General features: G+C 36.5%; 1 protein-coding gene across 1 annotated transcript; it reads right to left on the bottom strand.

Annotated features, from left to right (window-relative positions):
- Window positions 1-125: 125 nt before the first annotated feature.
- Window positions 126-10051, bottom strand: LOC120636970 (cytosolic carboxypeptidase 6). Its single transcript, XM_039908547.1, has 12 exons — window positions 9994-10051; window positions 9436-9683; window positions 9014-9084; window positions 8220-8436; window positions 7380-7548; window positions 7224-7291; window positions 6237-6395; window positions 4253-4344; window positions 3195-3409; window positions 2437-2581; window positions 1245-1423; window positions 126-304 (listed from the first exon to the last, which is right to left on the bottom strand). Exons 1-12 carry the CDS (start codon window positions 10049-10051, stop codon window positions 126-128), a joined length of 1800 nt encoding a protein of 599 aa, XP_039764481.1.
- Window positions 10052-16327: the final 6276 nt, after the last annotated feature.

Genomic DNA, 16327 nt, shown 5'->3' with positions numbered 1-16327 from the left:
AATTGTAAGATAGATAAAATTTTGCTTCATAAAAATTGTAAAACTTGTTATGTTAAAAAAGCTATTAAAAATGGAAGCTCTTTCTTGACACTTGAGTATACCGGGTGTCGAAATAGCCGAATAATTTAAGAGTCTGAATCGTGGGTGTCATACTCTTCGCTTGTGTGGCGAACTTGCGGTGGCCTCTGCGTGCGAGACGTACGCAGCTTTGGTTGGCGAGCACCATGGCGGGGGAAAGACGCGGGCGTTCGGATGTAAGCGCTCAGGTCAACGACTGCAAGCCGAGGAGTCCGAACTGCTTTACCTGAAAAAGACAAGTAAGTAACACTGCACCTAAAAAGGTATCACTGCGCGCGCAGTCGATGATTTACGGCCGGTACTCATTTCGGACCAAATGCTTCGAACACTTTTATTCAGTTTGCGAGCTTTCGTCGCGTGAGCTTTTGTTAGCGCACATATCAGTTTGTTAGATTACGTAAAAAAAAATCGTAAGATGTCGCAAAAGAATGCGCGAGCATCATCAACAATAGGTGCCATCTTCATATTGAAGTTCAGAGGTCAGCCGGTGGAAAATCGAACGATGATGTGCCATCTTCAATACCAAATAGGTATATCTGGTCCACTCTCTTATATCGTCGAACCACTTCTTCCTTATCATGGAATTCCGCAAAGTAGCGCCTGTTTTTATCCAATATTTAATATTATTTGGTCCAAAAATATGATACGATCCTTCAGGAGTTTCAATCCGATATAAACCAACATAGATTATTTCTAAATTGATTGACATGTTGAACATATAAAAATACCGTCTAATGGAATTAATATCACTCAAAAGATTACGACATGGTCGCGGTTCTATACTATCTCGTATATCTTTGACCATTCGCGTAAATTATATGCAAGTAAAACGGAAAAGTCTTTAGTTTCAAATACTTGAGACATTAAGTGTGACTAATTTTGAAAAGAATTCATAATATTTGATAATACGAAAACCAGGAAGAGTTCTTTTCAGTTTATGGAACTCACAAATAATGTGGCTTTATATTGGTAAAAATAGAGAGACTAATAGAGAAAAGAGACTACCCCTGACAGTGTCACAAATTCACAAACTACCTCTTTATATTATTATATAGTCTAGTATAGTATAGATTAAGTTGATCGGAGTTGAAATTAAGTTAATTGGTCTAAAAGTAGCGCTATCCCTATATGTTCCCTGTTGAAAGGATATATATTATATTTGTTACCTGTTATGATAGGAAGCACATTATCGCTGATATACACGGTCCTTGGCCGCGATTTCTGCGCCAGATTCCGAGCGGTTCGTGAGGGGAATGACCGTAACGCAGGGGGTGAAGCAACGGGCAGAGGTGGAGAAAGTACGCGTGCTGCCAACACCCTTCTTTCTGGCGAGGAACTGGGGGATCTGGTTGTAGAAAAAAAAATATATAGGAAGCCTTTAGCAACTGCTCTAATCCATTAGCGTTTCTTCCGAACGGCCATGGAGCTACCTTAGGGATTTGGTCGTAATTTGTAAAAGTTCATCAGTCCTATAAAAAAATGTAAAAGCGATAATCAAAGAGTTATATGCTCCTAAGGCTGGCCGCTCGGTAAAATGCGTTTCTACCGATCGGCTATGGAATCTTAGCATCTTCACGGAGGAGTAGCCCGCTGAAATTTTGTAAAAATAAACAAAGTTTCTATGTGCAATAGCTTCTGAAAAACTACCTCTCCGAGCAAAAGCGATGTACCCTTATATCTCAGCTTGGGTACCTAGGTCGTACAATAATGGCTTAATTAGGTACCCAATTTTAGTAGTAAATTTGTAAACGTACATAAAAGAATCATGTGTGCCAATAATGTGCAATTTCAAAAAAAATAGGCCGGTGCGCTTTCTTTGCTTCTCTGAGTATAAAGTCGGAGTTAGCAATTGCAAGTCTAACCTTTATATTGAAAATTAAACTTAATTTGCTATAATTCGCGACAACCACAGAATCTATCATCATCATCACCATTTTCTTCTTATTCCACTTCAAGTTAGCCCTTGGAATCTAATTTTGTGGTACGTGATGTTTTAGAATATGATAATGAGCTAAACTGTTAGGAGGTATGTCAGAAGCCAAAACATAACCATCGAAGAACGCCCACTGGTGGACGGTCTATTTTAGGGGTCTGCCCACCATCTAGTCAGGGGTCCATCAGTCCAAAAATCTATAAGGTTTTATTTATAATTTATTTATGCGAATCACCATAAAGACTGACAAATTTTTCGAAACCGAAACCGAATCGGAACCGAAGCATCTTCATGAAACGTATCAACGTTTCAAACACACCAAAAAAATGTTGCAAGATTATAGCAAATTTAGCCTATTCATTGTAGGTATATTATGAACTTGCAAAGTGAAGCTTGCTTCTATCTATCAATAATATATTAGGTACCTTTCTCTTTCATACACAGGTCTTCGCCTACGCTTCCTGCGCGACTCCTTTTTCTTGGGGGAAATACCTTCACGGGGTGGAATCACGCCAACGTGCCGGTAGTAATCACACAATGCCTTGGCTAAAGCTCTTCCTATCTTGAAATCTGTGTCTAGTTAAAGAATTTTTTGGAGTGTGCATATTTTATCTACTTTACCATAATCATTCGGAACTTTGGTATATAAGTATTATCTATTTAAAAGTTCCCTCCTACATATACGAAACATTATATTGTTCTCATCTTCAAGAGTTACCTACCCACCGTTCTCCATGTCGCAGACGATCTGATCGTCTGACTTGATTGTATTGTCAGTAACGATCCACAAGACCACAAACGACAACGAGCCACAGTGATTAAAACTCCTACAACCTCAAAACACCTCCAGAAGTCAACCTTGTTTTCCAAGTCATCGATACGTTATTTTCCTTCCAGAATAGTTGTATCTATGAATATGGCCGGTGAGGTCGACATACACCACATTCACAGAGGTTCAGCGTCGCTTTTTTTCCAACCGAGGCAATAAGAGTCAACAGTTACACACAATCTGAATTAAGTACAATTCAAGTTAATCTCAGAACCGCTTCGCATTTTCAAATATTCACATTATCACCAGTTAATTTAATCAAATGGAACCCAATAAAAAATTAAAAGGGACTGTGCAGCAAACAAAATCGAGAGAAATTAAATAATCTTAATGAAAATGCATTGTAAAAGATACAGGCATCTTCAGTATAATGTATGTACGGTCCTCTGGGCGTCAAGCGCCGCCCTCCGAAAGAAGCCAGCAAGGAGTAGGCATCGATTGTTCCAGTTGGCAAGGATCGACGTGCGCTTCCAATCGCATTCGAATCCATGTTGTACATACAAGATTCCTGCATCCAAGCCTCCACCCGCATTCCCAGGAACTTAGGTAACACCGCGTGTCGTTCAAACCTATATAAAAAGCAGTTGTAAGTAACTAATCTATATCTATATACCTATAGTGGCACAAATGAAAAACCTAAAGCTAAAGCTTGAACCCGCTAATCTCTGGAAGTACCTACCTACCACTCCGATTTGAAAAATATTTTTGTACAATTTGATTCTTGAGGAAGGGATATCTACCTCTATGTTAGATATATGTTACGCCCTTATGTCCCTTGAGATAGCGAAGTAATATTGTGGGCTGGCGCTGCAACGCTGTTGGTAGGGTACATATTGTGCAGAGCAGGTGATGAAAGTAGGTATGCTAATTTAGCATAATGTTATTCCACGAGTAACATTATAGAAATGAAAAGCAATAAATTTTGTGGGTTTGTCTTTGGTGTGTTTGTCCTTGCCGTTCGCGAATAGCGATACGCTTGCAAACAATATTATTAGTACAAAAAGATATATACTTATAGACTACAACGTCATTTTGCTATAGCAAATCCAGTAGGAGTAAAATAAAGTGGAAATAGAAGTGGAAAGGAATAAAATCACAAATAGGTAGATCGGTAGATGACCGTAAGTTTCCGAAATAGCTCAAAAGCTAAAGTGACAGTGGGCGAGACACGTTAATGAACTGATGGACGCTTAAGTCTGAAGGTGCTGAAATTGCGACCGGGAAACGCAGCTTTAGTTGATGGCATGAGGTGGACAGACTACATCAACCGAAACACAGGGAGAAAAACTGTATAAATTGAAACATCCTATAGGAGAGGCGTTTGTCTAGCATTTGATGTCTATCGTTTGATATGATGATGACAATTAAGAAGGATTTTTGTGTACAACTTTATAGAGAAGCAAATACGTCACCTATAAACATCATCGTAGGAGTTGCCACGGACTAATACGCCCTCGTGACTAATGTCGGCGTGAATGTCGATGATAAAATCCAATTGTAGTGTCTAAAAAAAAAAAACTATTTATAGATAGGTAATTTAAAAATTCTTGTCTGTTTCAATATCATCAAGCAATTCTTCTCTTCGTTTCTTATTTTAGAATGTTCAACAAATTATGAGTTCATTACATCGATTGCTTAGTAGGGCCAAAAAAAAATTCCGAGCTTTGTTTCCAGAAATGTTCATACCTTTTTTGTACCTTGGAGTAAGAGAACTTCTTTTAATGTAAATAACTTACTACACCCAGAGCAGTATGGCTTTACTAAAGGTCGTAGCACAACGGACGCAGGCGCTAAACTTATAAAACATGTTTATGATGCCTGGGAATGTTCACAGAACGCCATGGGTGTTTTTTGTGATCTATCTAAAGCTTTCGATTGTGTTGATCATAAAACCTTGCTTCTTAAGCTAAGCCACTATGGTATCCAAAACGTTGCACTAAATTTGGTTGCCTCTTATCTCAGCAATAGAACCCAAAGAGTTTGCATAAATGATGCAAAGTCTCAGGGTTCAAATACCTCAATGGGTGTCCCACAAGGCTCGATTTTGGGTCCTTTTCTATTTTTAGTGTATATAAATGATCTACCGTACCATGTCAGTGGAACATGCGACATTGTATTGCTTGCAGATGATACATCTCTAATTTTTAAGACTGATAGGAGTAAAGATAACTCTGACGAAGTAAACCGTGTTATGTCGCATGTGTCGCACTGGTTTACAGTTAACAACTTACTTTTAAATGCAAAAAAACAAAGTGTGTCGAATTTATCTTACCAAATGTAAAGAAAATTGATAAAAATATAATGATAAATGGTGAATCACTAAGAATAGAGACTTCCACAGTTTTTCTGGGCGTGACCTTGGATAATAAGCTACAGTGGGGTGCCCATATAGATTCACTAGCGGGTAAACTAAGCTCGGCTGCCTACGCAGTCAGAAAAATTAGACAGATTACTGACGTTGAAATAGCTAGGCTAGTTTATTTTGCGTACTTTCATAGTGTTATGTCCTATGGAATCTTGTTATGGGGTAAAGCAGCTGATATCGAAACTATATTTATATTGCAGAAAAGAGGGTCAATATATAAACTTAAATCACGCGAATCCCTCCGTGAGAAGTTTAAAGAAATAGGCATACTTACTGTAGCTTCACAATATATTTATAACAATATAGTATTTGTAAGACAACATATTAGTATTTATAAACAAAAAGTGGACATAAACAGTCGACTTACAAGAAATGGTCATAAATTAGTGTCATCTGCATATCGTCTGCGTAAGGTACAGGGATCATTTGTGGGATTGAGTATACGCTTTTATAATATGATTCCTAAGGTGATTTTGGACCTGCCAGTGCACAAGTTTAAAGAATTTGTTAAAACACACTTGTTACAGCGAGGTTACTATACAATTGATGAATTTTTTTAATGACAAGGTTGCTTGGAAGCTTCCGGCTCCGCTTTCAGCTCTCACAAGATAGAAAAATGAATGTTAAAATGCAATATGTAAATTGTTGATGTTGGAAAATAGCAACTGTTGAGTTTCTTGCCGGCTTCTTCTCGGTAGAATCTGCCTTCCGAACCGGTGGTAGAATCACTACAAACAGACAGACTTGACGTTTTAAAAGTGCTTATATTAGGCCTACATGAAATAAATGAATTTTGATTTTTTTTTTTTTTTTTCTGTTCTCCAACCCAGTACCTCGAAGGGAGTGTAAAGTTGGTACCGGTTATATTATCGAGCATTTTATAATTATTATGAATCCCACATTGGCGTAGCTTCGAAGGTCAAAGCTTACAATCTCACGCTATCTATGGTCCAATAGTCCTCCATACAATGTTCGAGTCGCCCCAATTTCCTTTTTCAAACCTAAGAATTAATTAATTGGTCTACACGTACTTTTTCTGCAGTGATCTTCTGAATAAGTTCGTTGACTGCAATAAGAGCGGGATGTGCATAGGTGGTGGCTCTGTGCCAGCAGCGGTTCAAGTCAGACCCGAGCAAATCAGAACGCTGGTTACCGAGAAACACTCCATCGGGATTCAACATTGGCACTACCTGTAAGTTATTCACATTGTTAAGTCATCATCATTATATCAACTTATTACCGGTCCACTATAGGGCACGGGAATCCATACCCTAATGAGAAGAGTTTAGGCCGTGGTTCAGTGCGGATTGGTGGACATCACACGCCCTTGAGAACAATTTGGAGAATTCTCAAGCATTACTCACAATGTTTTTCATTTGGCGTTAAAGAAAGTGATATTTTAATTGCTGAAAACGCGTATAACCAATACGTCAGTGCATATAACTCTAAAAAGATAGAGGTGCGCAAGGAAATTGAAGCTGAAGTCCTAACCACAGTGTTTAGTGTCACACAAAAATATTGCGGTGGGGCTCTTTCCCTGTCATGCGGTTTTCGGATGTCACGCGTTTGATAGAACGCCTATCTAATAGTTAAATGCGTCCCGCATGAGTGCAGCTCGTGCGATAGGAAAAAGGTAGATATATGAAAAGATAGGATACGGGAGGGTTGTAGATTTCCGCATGATAGGAAAAAAGCCCTAAGCGAATGAACTTTGGCTATATTGGTCAAATTATACCCTAATAGCCAGAGACTTGACCTTGTTATAATAACTTGATAGCCAGTAATACGGATGGATGTTGGGGTCCGAATCTAGTAACCTGGTAACGTAGCGTTTTTAGAACCTTACTAGGTGGTCAGACTACATCAAACTAGTCGCAGAGAACCGGTGGAGCCAGGTGGCTTAACACTGTGAAATTTGAAAATCCCTGAACTTAAAGGGCAAATGTCTAGTTGTCGATACCGATTGGTTGGCATAGTGATGATGGGAATTCTTTTGTAAGTTATTAAGTAATTCCTACCTGAATAACAATTCCATTTCTTAAAGCTAATGCTTTTTCTGAAGAACTTATTATGTAGTCCAGAAAACCTGAAATTAAAATTTATAAATTAAAGGTGATTCATTACCTTATTGACATAAATTAATATCTGTGAGATATCGCTGTTCAGCAAAATACCTTGACAAACAAAGGAAGAGGGCTGTTCTCCGCCGTGTACTCTAGCCATAATAAGGACCACCCGTTTCTTGTTTCCACCTAGTTTGCCTTTAATATTGGTTTCGTCTTTATTTTCACACTCCTTTGGCACTAAATCTCCAATGGTAATTAAATCAATGTGTCGTTTTTGCTAAAACGAAAGGAAGATTTCATGAACCCGAAAAATACGAACAATAAGTAGTTAGATAGTTATTATTATATATATATTTTTTTAAATTTATTTATTACATTAAAACTTATAACAGAACTAATTACTGTAAATCTTAAAGTTTTTTTTTGCATTTAGTCTCCATGGCCCCAGGGTCATTATTATTAATCTATCGCCCACTGCTGGACCAAGGCCTTTTGTTGGATGTCTTATCTTATTGGGTAGGAGGAAAATAAAACTTTTTTTTTCGGTAAGCGCGCGCTTTCATCTAAGACTGCATTATGCATACCTATCTGCCTTCCCACTGATCTAATGTAATATCCTGTGGTGAAATCGAAATAAAGTAAGTACCAACTCATTGCTAGCGAATCTATCTAACTTCCTATCCAATCTTAATTCTATATCTATGAACCAAAAAATTTAAGCCGTTCGTGTGTCTCGCAAAAAGTGAAAAATGGTCCTGCCGATGGCGGTTTTTAATATATTATATATCTTCTGTTTTTTTTACTTCAAAAAAAACTCAGGTTAGGTTTAGAAAGAAAGAAAATTAGGATGCACTGTCTGTTCAGCTTACTTTCATTCTTTTTGGTGTTCTTTAAGTGATACGAAGTTCACTGGGCAATCTAGTTAAAATAAAGTATTTTAAAACTAACTGTAGTCTGCGCTATGCTCTCTCTTGTAGCAAACGACAACGCTCGTTTTTCCCAAAAGGTGAGATATTTTTGTAGCCTTGAATATGAGTAGGGCGCCGCTGCTGCAAATTGATAAATGTCTTCTTCTTTATCGAACCCAAAGGCTATGCTTAGAACCTTACGGCCGCGATGCACCAGAGAGCGGTGGTAGAAAACTAGTCGACGAGGAATGCGTTGCCTGAAAAAAAGAAAAATTTCACGGAAATCGAAATAAAATGAGGTAACTAACCTCTAATGTGTTCAATAACTTTTATTGCTTAGATTCTTTATTATGTACATGTATGTACATATTTTTTTATTTCACAGTAAGTTATTTACCAGAGTTAGCGTGTATTGCATAGAAGGCGGTAGATTTCAGGACATTTTAGAAAACAAGTAAGAATTTTAAAATAATTGGAGTCATGAAAATCGGCAATTAAGAAAAATTATTTAATTAAAATTTAAAATTTACTAAAGTACGTTCTTCTTCATTTCTTCTTTGTCGTAACACTCTTGCAAGAGTGGCCGTGGTCATCACGGTGGGGCATTGTTTGTGGCAGTTGTTACTCGCCTCACAATCATTCGCGACTTCTCCCTATTTGCAGATAGATGGGTGACCTACCGCGCGCTCTAGTGCCTTCTACGTTAAAGTACGTTACGCCACTGGATTCATGCATCTTAAGTCACAAACAAAAACCCCGTCAAAAATGTAGGTTTCTGGACTATCTTTCTACTTCAAACAAAAAGCTTACCATTTAGGTCTCGAAGTTGAACGCACTAATGGAGTCATGTCATCATCATATAAAGTGTGCTCTTTCCCTAAGTTCACGAAGTTGAAAATAACACGCTGAAAAAAAACATGCACTGATAATACTAATATGATTCAACAAAAGCTTGATTACATTTTAATGTTTTCATATATATACTGTGTAATTTAATGTTGATAATTATTGCATTCAATCCAATTTTCAAATAAAAAAAGAATCATGGAAACCTAAAATTGGGTGAAATATTGCCTCAAAACAAAAGCTATATAAGCCACGAATCGATAACGAAAATAAATAGATAAAATGCGAAACTTTTATATACCCTTAGATCTTATAAAAGGCAAAATTTGCGTGTTAAACGTTGCGGGATCTAAATGGTAAAAAAAGTCAGCATATTATTTTTAAAGAGGAAAAAATAAGCAGGTACCTACTTGGTCTTGCTTCACATTTTCAACAGTAAAGTTGAACCAAAATCTCGAGCGCGGTCTACACGTATCTGGCCTGATGTAGAGGTCGTACTCCAGTTCTGTGATATGATCTGCCCGGCCAAGGTTACCACACTCGAAGGCGGCATCGAAGCAGAGGTGACCACGCTTCGCCTTCCCGCTGTGTCCAGGCGGACGGACTATCAGACGGTTGAGATTGCCCAGGCCGCCTTCTCCATCGCTTTCCTCACTATCTGTTAATTAACAATCCAAAAGAATTACCTAGCAGGCTAACTTTGTTAAACGCTTTATTTTAATAGATTTCATGAGATGCAAATACAAGCATATTATGATGTTCAATTTATCAAAACCTTCTCCACAACGAGTCATTAAAGTAACTTTTGTAAGCAATGCTTTTAGACATGCATGTAGAGCACCCCACTGCCCAAAACTTCGACCATGTTTTAGAGATATACCTAGTATATGTCGTCACTGTCACCAATCACTATTCAAAAAATTCGTTCAGGTACGGACTAATTATAAAAATATAATATGGAACAATACCGTTTCGAGGCTTGAGGTAAATTGAAGCATGTTCAAGATCGTCAATACAAGCTCCCATCACACAAATAACGCAAGCACAAAATAAACTTTGGTGACTCAAACTTCAATGAGTATTTAATATACATGAAGTTTATCTAATGAGTGAAATAGTTAACAATTGAAAGGTGTAGTTTCTCCTCAATGACTTCAAAGAAAGTGTAGAATGTAACTAAAGCGTCAATAAGGAAAACCATTTATCTAACACGCCACGAGTTTAAAGTCAATTGAAAACCCACACTCAATCTATAACCTAGTTTATAGAGCCTTAAACTAAAAGTTGAGGAAGTATATTTTACAGTATTTTACCGACTACACCCACCGTTCATCCTTATGAAACATTTAAGTGTGTGAATTATTCACTGATATATCTCGGTATTTATATATTTTCAGTTTCAACGATTTCAGTTTCTCCAACTTTGGATTTCTTCATGACTGAATGAATTAAAACTCAATAGTGCCAGAAATTAGATGTAATTCTTCAGTGTTTTTAAGAAGCTATTATTTGTCAATAATTTTAATTGACTGATTATGATGATCATCATAATCAGTCAATTGAAGGGATTTCCCCGTTTTCCCATGTAGTCGGGCAGTAGTTCTACGTACTTACACCATATATGAGAATCCCGAACTTTCTTTAGTCACTTTGTAGGTAAGTAAATATCACTTTTTAACACATTGCATGCAATAAAACAAAGCAGAATAGGAGCCACATTACCCTGTTTTTCTGATCAGGTATTTTTTGAAAGAAGATGAGAAGAAACCAGCTTTGGACGATTTTTAATTAGGAGGGTCCACTATTTAGACGCCTGATTAATCCGGCTAGCCGTCTATTAGGTACAGAGGATATTTAAATATCTAAACCAAAAAGATACTTATAACTATACTACACTATAGTATTATAATAGGTGAGTTGCGGTTCTAAGTATAAATAAATAAGCTATTTTCAGGTGTAGGTAAGTACCGATCGCGTTCCAGTCTAACGCTTTACGTATTTCACGAAACCATTAGAAGCATTTCTTGTAAGAAAATCCAGTCACGCAACTTGTACAGTAAATGCATTTGCGGGCTTTGTGTATGTTAGTGACTAAACTGGGGATAAATAGGGTTACCAACTTTTATTGGAAAATAAAAGTAATAAATCCGATAACGAATACATTCTTCGTCCTGCTTCATCATTTGAACCTACTCGCGAGACGAAGAGTTGGATAGACCTAATACTGTCATTTACGCAGAAATAGGTCAAGTTTACCATATTATTGCTGCAGTAAGACTACAAATTAGTCTATATAAAAAAAAGTGGATATAAACAGTCGACTTACAAGAAATGGTCATACATTAGTGACATCTGCATATCGTCAGCGAAAGGTAAAGAAGTCATTTGTGGGATTGAGTATACGCTTTTATAATATGATTCCTAAGGTAATTTTGGATCTACCAATGCATAAGTATAAAGAATGTGTTAAAACACATTGATTACAGCGAGGTTACTATACAATTGATGAATTTCCTTCATTCCATTGAATGACAAGGTTGCTTGGAAGCATCCGGCTCCGCTTTCATCTTTCACAAGATAGAAAAAATAATTTTAAAATGTAAAATGTATATTGTTGATATTGGAAAAGAGCAACTGCTGAGTTTCTTTCCGGCTTCTTGTCTATAAGAATCTGGCTTCCGAACCGGGTGGTAGAGTCACTACACACAGACAGACATGACGTTTCAAATGGGCTTATATTAGGCCTGAAATTTGAATTTTTTTTTGCGGTTTCCTTAGCATTTCTAAGTGTACCGAATTTCAAATAGATTAGACATGGAATAAAAGATGAAAGATAGAGTGGAAATAATATTAATGTAAATTGCATGCCTAAAAGTAACACCATCTCTACAGTCCTCTTTTCCATTAATATACATTCAATAAACCTTTTGGTGGGTGGTTTAAAAAACATACAATAATAATTTGTTAGTAATATTCACATTATTGTCACCAGCCGCATCAATATTATTTGAAACAACTTCATTTCATCCTTTACAATGACAAATGAAAACAATTATGGCTTACATTTTAAATAATTAGGCAAACTATCATTACAAAATATGGTAGGCAACCCCAGCTAAAACATGTTTTCCTAGGTCAAACTAGTTGAGAGAAAGCATGTCAGGATCGACTACTTTAACCTAGGAAATATTAATTTGTACCGGACATATTCTTGTGCAGACTATTTTTGTCTGCCATGCAACTTCGGATTCACTTCCCGGTTGAGTAAATTTAGTAAAAATTTTCTTCTTTCATAGAGAACATTTGTTTGGTTAATATCGACTTCAAAATTAAAACTTATTTTCTGAATCATTTTTACAGTTCAATGTTACTAAGTGTTAACAGGTACGTTGGCATTACGATTTACGCTGGCATAAAAGTTAAATAACACACTAATTACTGTGACATGGTCGCTAACTTTGGGGGTTTATTAAAATATTAGAGCAGCGTCCGAAGGAGTGAGTTAACCTCAGAGAATTTTTACGCGATGAAATGAGAACTACTGGAGAACGTGCAGTTCCAAAAAATAATCAAAAAATGCTAACGATATTGCCGATGGACATGTGGATATGAAAATTGCTGCTGTGGTAGATGGTGTAAATACGACATAGAAGGAATAGCAAGGAGCCGCTGTGCTAGGAATGCAGGAAGCCAAATAGTACCAAACGTACCATCGTCCCTATTTAAAAAAAATACAATGAAAAATAGTGTTTAAATGTCAGGGGACAATGGTGTTGCCTTGGAAATGTCCATACATTATAAATACCATTTTTTTACACTTATATATATTTCACAACCTGCCTAGCGCAGTGGTAAGCGCTGTGGTGGTGTGGGGGGTCCCGAGTTAGATTCTAGGCGGGGTAATTTGGATATTCATAATTTCAGAATTTTGTCAAGTCTTGTCTGGTGGGAGGCGTTGGCCGTGGCTAGTTACCACCCTACCGACAAATTCGTGCCGCTAAGCGCATCAACACGTTTCATCACGTGAGATTGCAGTCCAGGGTTAACCTGTAGTAGAATAAAAAAAAATCTATGGGTGTATCGAAAAAAAATACATAACCAGTAAATATCGATATATCAATACATCGATATGTTTTTTACAAGCCTACGCCGCGCTGGACGCAAGTGACTAGTGCCGTAATACATTATACAAATAAAATATCCTACAGTGGTCCAGTATTTGTGTTAAATTGTTCGTATATTATAAGTAGGTACTATTGTGTACGAGCACCCTTCCAGAACCCATTTATTACAAGACGTTGCTATATAAATCAATAAAATTTTCACACTTCACCCAGATGTCTCGTAAAGTATTTTAAACGTAGGTACATACCTGACATTTCACAATATTCACGCCATCATAAGAACACATAATAAGTAAATCATTTTCTTCTTCAAATTAGAAAAAGATAGTTGGTATGTATTATCTACGTACAATCACTAACGCGATGTTTCGGTTCGCCATTTCACACATTTTGCTAATGCTGATTTCTACTTGTTGCCACGATACGACACAATGCGACATTTTCATACTTAATGAAAACAAAAATAAATTTAGTCTCATTTCAATGCGTAATTTTCAAACTTTGTTACCAAGCAACCGTGTTGGTTCGTCTTGTTTGTTTTTGTGGTCGGTATTTAGATGTGCGGCAATCTATGTTGCGGAGGTATTTGCTCAATGCAATTGATATTTTATTTTGGCATTTCCACGAATTGAAATACAATGATTTTTTTTTGATAAATGTCAACTACCTATAGAGCCATTAAGTTAATTAAGACAACAACGTGCAAATTGGTATACTTAATTTAGTAACGTTTTTTTACATTTTACAGCTGACGTAGATAGCGGGATTTATAGATTCTTAACAATAGTTAGCTAACTAAGAGCTGATTACACAGTTCACTCTGGAAACCAAGTTAAATTATGCCAGGTTTTGCGTTGCGTTCAAATGTTCAAACTGCAACCCTGATCCCAATTTAACGCTTTACTTACGCTTTGTTTCGACGGAGAAGGTTGCAATAACCAAACCTTCATTATGGATCGAAGAACCATGCGCTTAATCAAGACACACACCCGAAAAAGTACCTATAGCTCAGGGCTTTCCAACCAGGAAACCGCGCGCGGCGCCGTAGAAAGTACAGAGGTGCACCGCAATGCGTTCGGCTCCTTCTATACTTCAAAAAAAATTTAAGAAAAAAAAATGTTTGATAGTCTTTTTGCAACGGTGTCACGGCTTGTCTCACACTTTGAAAAATTGTTGGGAGGTCACCAAGTTCAGCCATCCCATTGTATTCCTTAAATTTGGATGGTTTTATTTTTCTTAATTCTTTGTTAAAATTTATTATTTAGGATGGTTTTATACGTTAAATAATCAGGACGTTTTATTTTTTCCGCCTATCTACCTTACTAACAAGTACCAATCCATTTTAATGAGCCTGGTTGAGGCGGATTTAAGAAATTTGTCAAGGCGGCCGCCTTGACAAATTTCTTAAATTGTAAGTGCGCCGCTGGCTTTATAAGATGGGGGCCCCTGATATAGCTTCTTCTCTATTTAGTTAAATTATTATAATTTCAGATAACGTAGTAATAAAATCTACCTATATTTTAGATTTTCTATACTAACCATGAAAAAAAATTACATTATTTTTGTGTGTGTGTATTGTCATATAGTAATTCGTAATCTCCTTTGTACTTAAAGGTCAACACAGCTGATTTCATAGTTGTTACCCTCAAAGAATAATTAAGCTCAGAAAAAAATTGGAGAAACAAAAGTTTTAGGCATATCATTATGTATTCTGTAATAGGCATAGGTCTCTTTCCATGTAACCTCGAATATAAGTTTTTAAATAATAGAGATAATTTATTTTGGTTTCATTAATAAATAATTTAACTTAAAAATTGCATTTTTTAAAACCACCAGACGCTTCCTTCATTTCAATTTTAATGGCCGGGGTTCAATTCTAGTGTCGGTAAGTACCTATTTTATTGGGGGTATTCTGTAAAAAATAATTCCCATACCTGCCTGGAGTCGCGCCATGTCTTTTAGAACGTGTTAAGTTGTCAGCCCTAGTTATCTCGAACATAATATACGTGGGACATTAGGCTGGGAGCAAAAAGTTTTTTTAGAGGACAGCCAAATAAAACTGAACAAATATGAATCTTACAGTTTATTTTTAACAAATATGTTTAATAAATACTTATTCTTTGGCATTTCCACGCCTCACTCATCGCGAACATTTGATGAAGCTCAACGTGAATTACATTAAAAAGTTTTGATAAATATCAACGAACTAGTGAGCAAACAATTAAGACAACAGCGCGAAAATTGGTACCTAAACTTAATCTAATCATGAAAATATACTTTCAGCGTGAGAGCCAATCATTAATTTTACCTGGTCACAGAAAAATACCTTCACAATACATATTGTGAAGTAACTTTATTTAGTTAGATACTTAATTTAATCAGGCATCTAATTAAATGCATTTCTTGTAACTTATATAAATATATTCCATAGTATCCAATACGTATGGAGTTGAATTATATTTAAGATGTCTGTATATTATTGTTAGATTAAATTTTAACCTGTTTTATTCCAACTAACTGAAACATATTAAGTGATTAGTGAGCTCTATGTATGTAAAGAATGTATCTTAAAACAAGCGTTGTTGTCCAAATTTTTGCCCAGGTTCTGGGGCGTACTAGTCTTAGAATCTAAATTATCTGTAAATATTGGTAATACATTTACAATTTCCATTAAAACAATACATATCACTATTTACAAAATGTTAATATTGGAGATCCATTAATACTTATACATGTACCTATGATAAATAAAAATAAAAACGTTTTCTTTTATATTGGAAGATAGCGCGCCCTGCCATGTGTTTGTTATTTCCTGCCAACTTGAGATTTTTTACAGCAGGATCGAAGAGACATATTTCGTCTGGGCAAGCGCGTTGTTATTAAAATCTAGCGCAAGTATATTGTGCAAAAAGACTTGTGGCTGAAATTATCCTGCCACAGTAGTGTTTTCTCGAAAACTAGTTCCTAGGTTCTACCTAGTAGGATAGGGAGATTTTAGCTAAGTTCAACAGGTAATGCTAGGAAGAGATAAATATGTGTACATTTCTCACCATATGTCTATGCGATAAGGTGAGAAAATGAATAGACCTAGTTATCTCGAAGCGTGTCAGTTAGCTCCACAGATTTGCTGTTCTAGTGAGCGGCTACAGCTGTCCCAAGGAATAAAACAAGTTAAGTG

Source organism: Pararge aegeria, chromosome 3 (genome assembly GCF_905163445.1).
Source record: "Pararge aegeria chromosome 3, ilParAegt1.1, whole genome shotgun sequence".
Taxonomy (NCBI): Eukaryota; Metazoa; Arthropoda; class Insecta; order Lepidoptera; family Nymphalidae; genus Pararge; species Pararge aegeria.
This window is presented reverse-complemented; position numbering and strand designations above follow the sequence as displayed.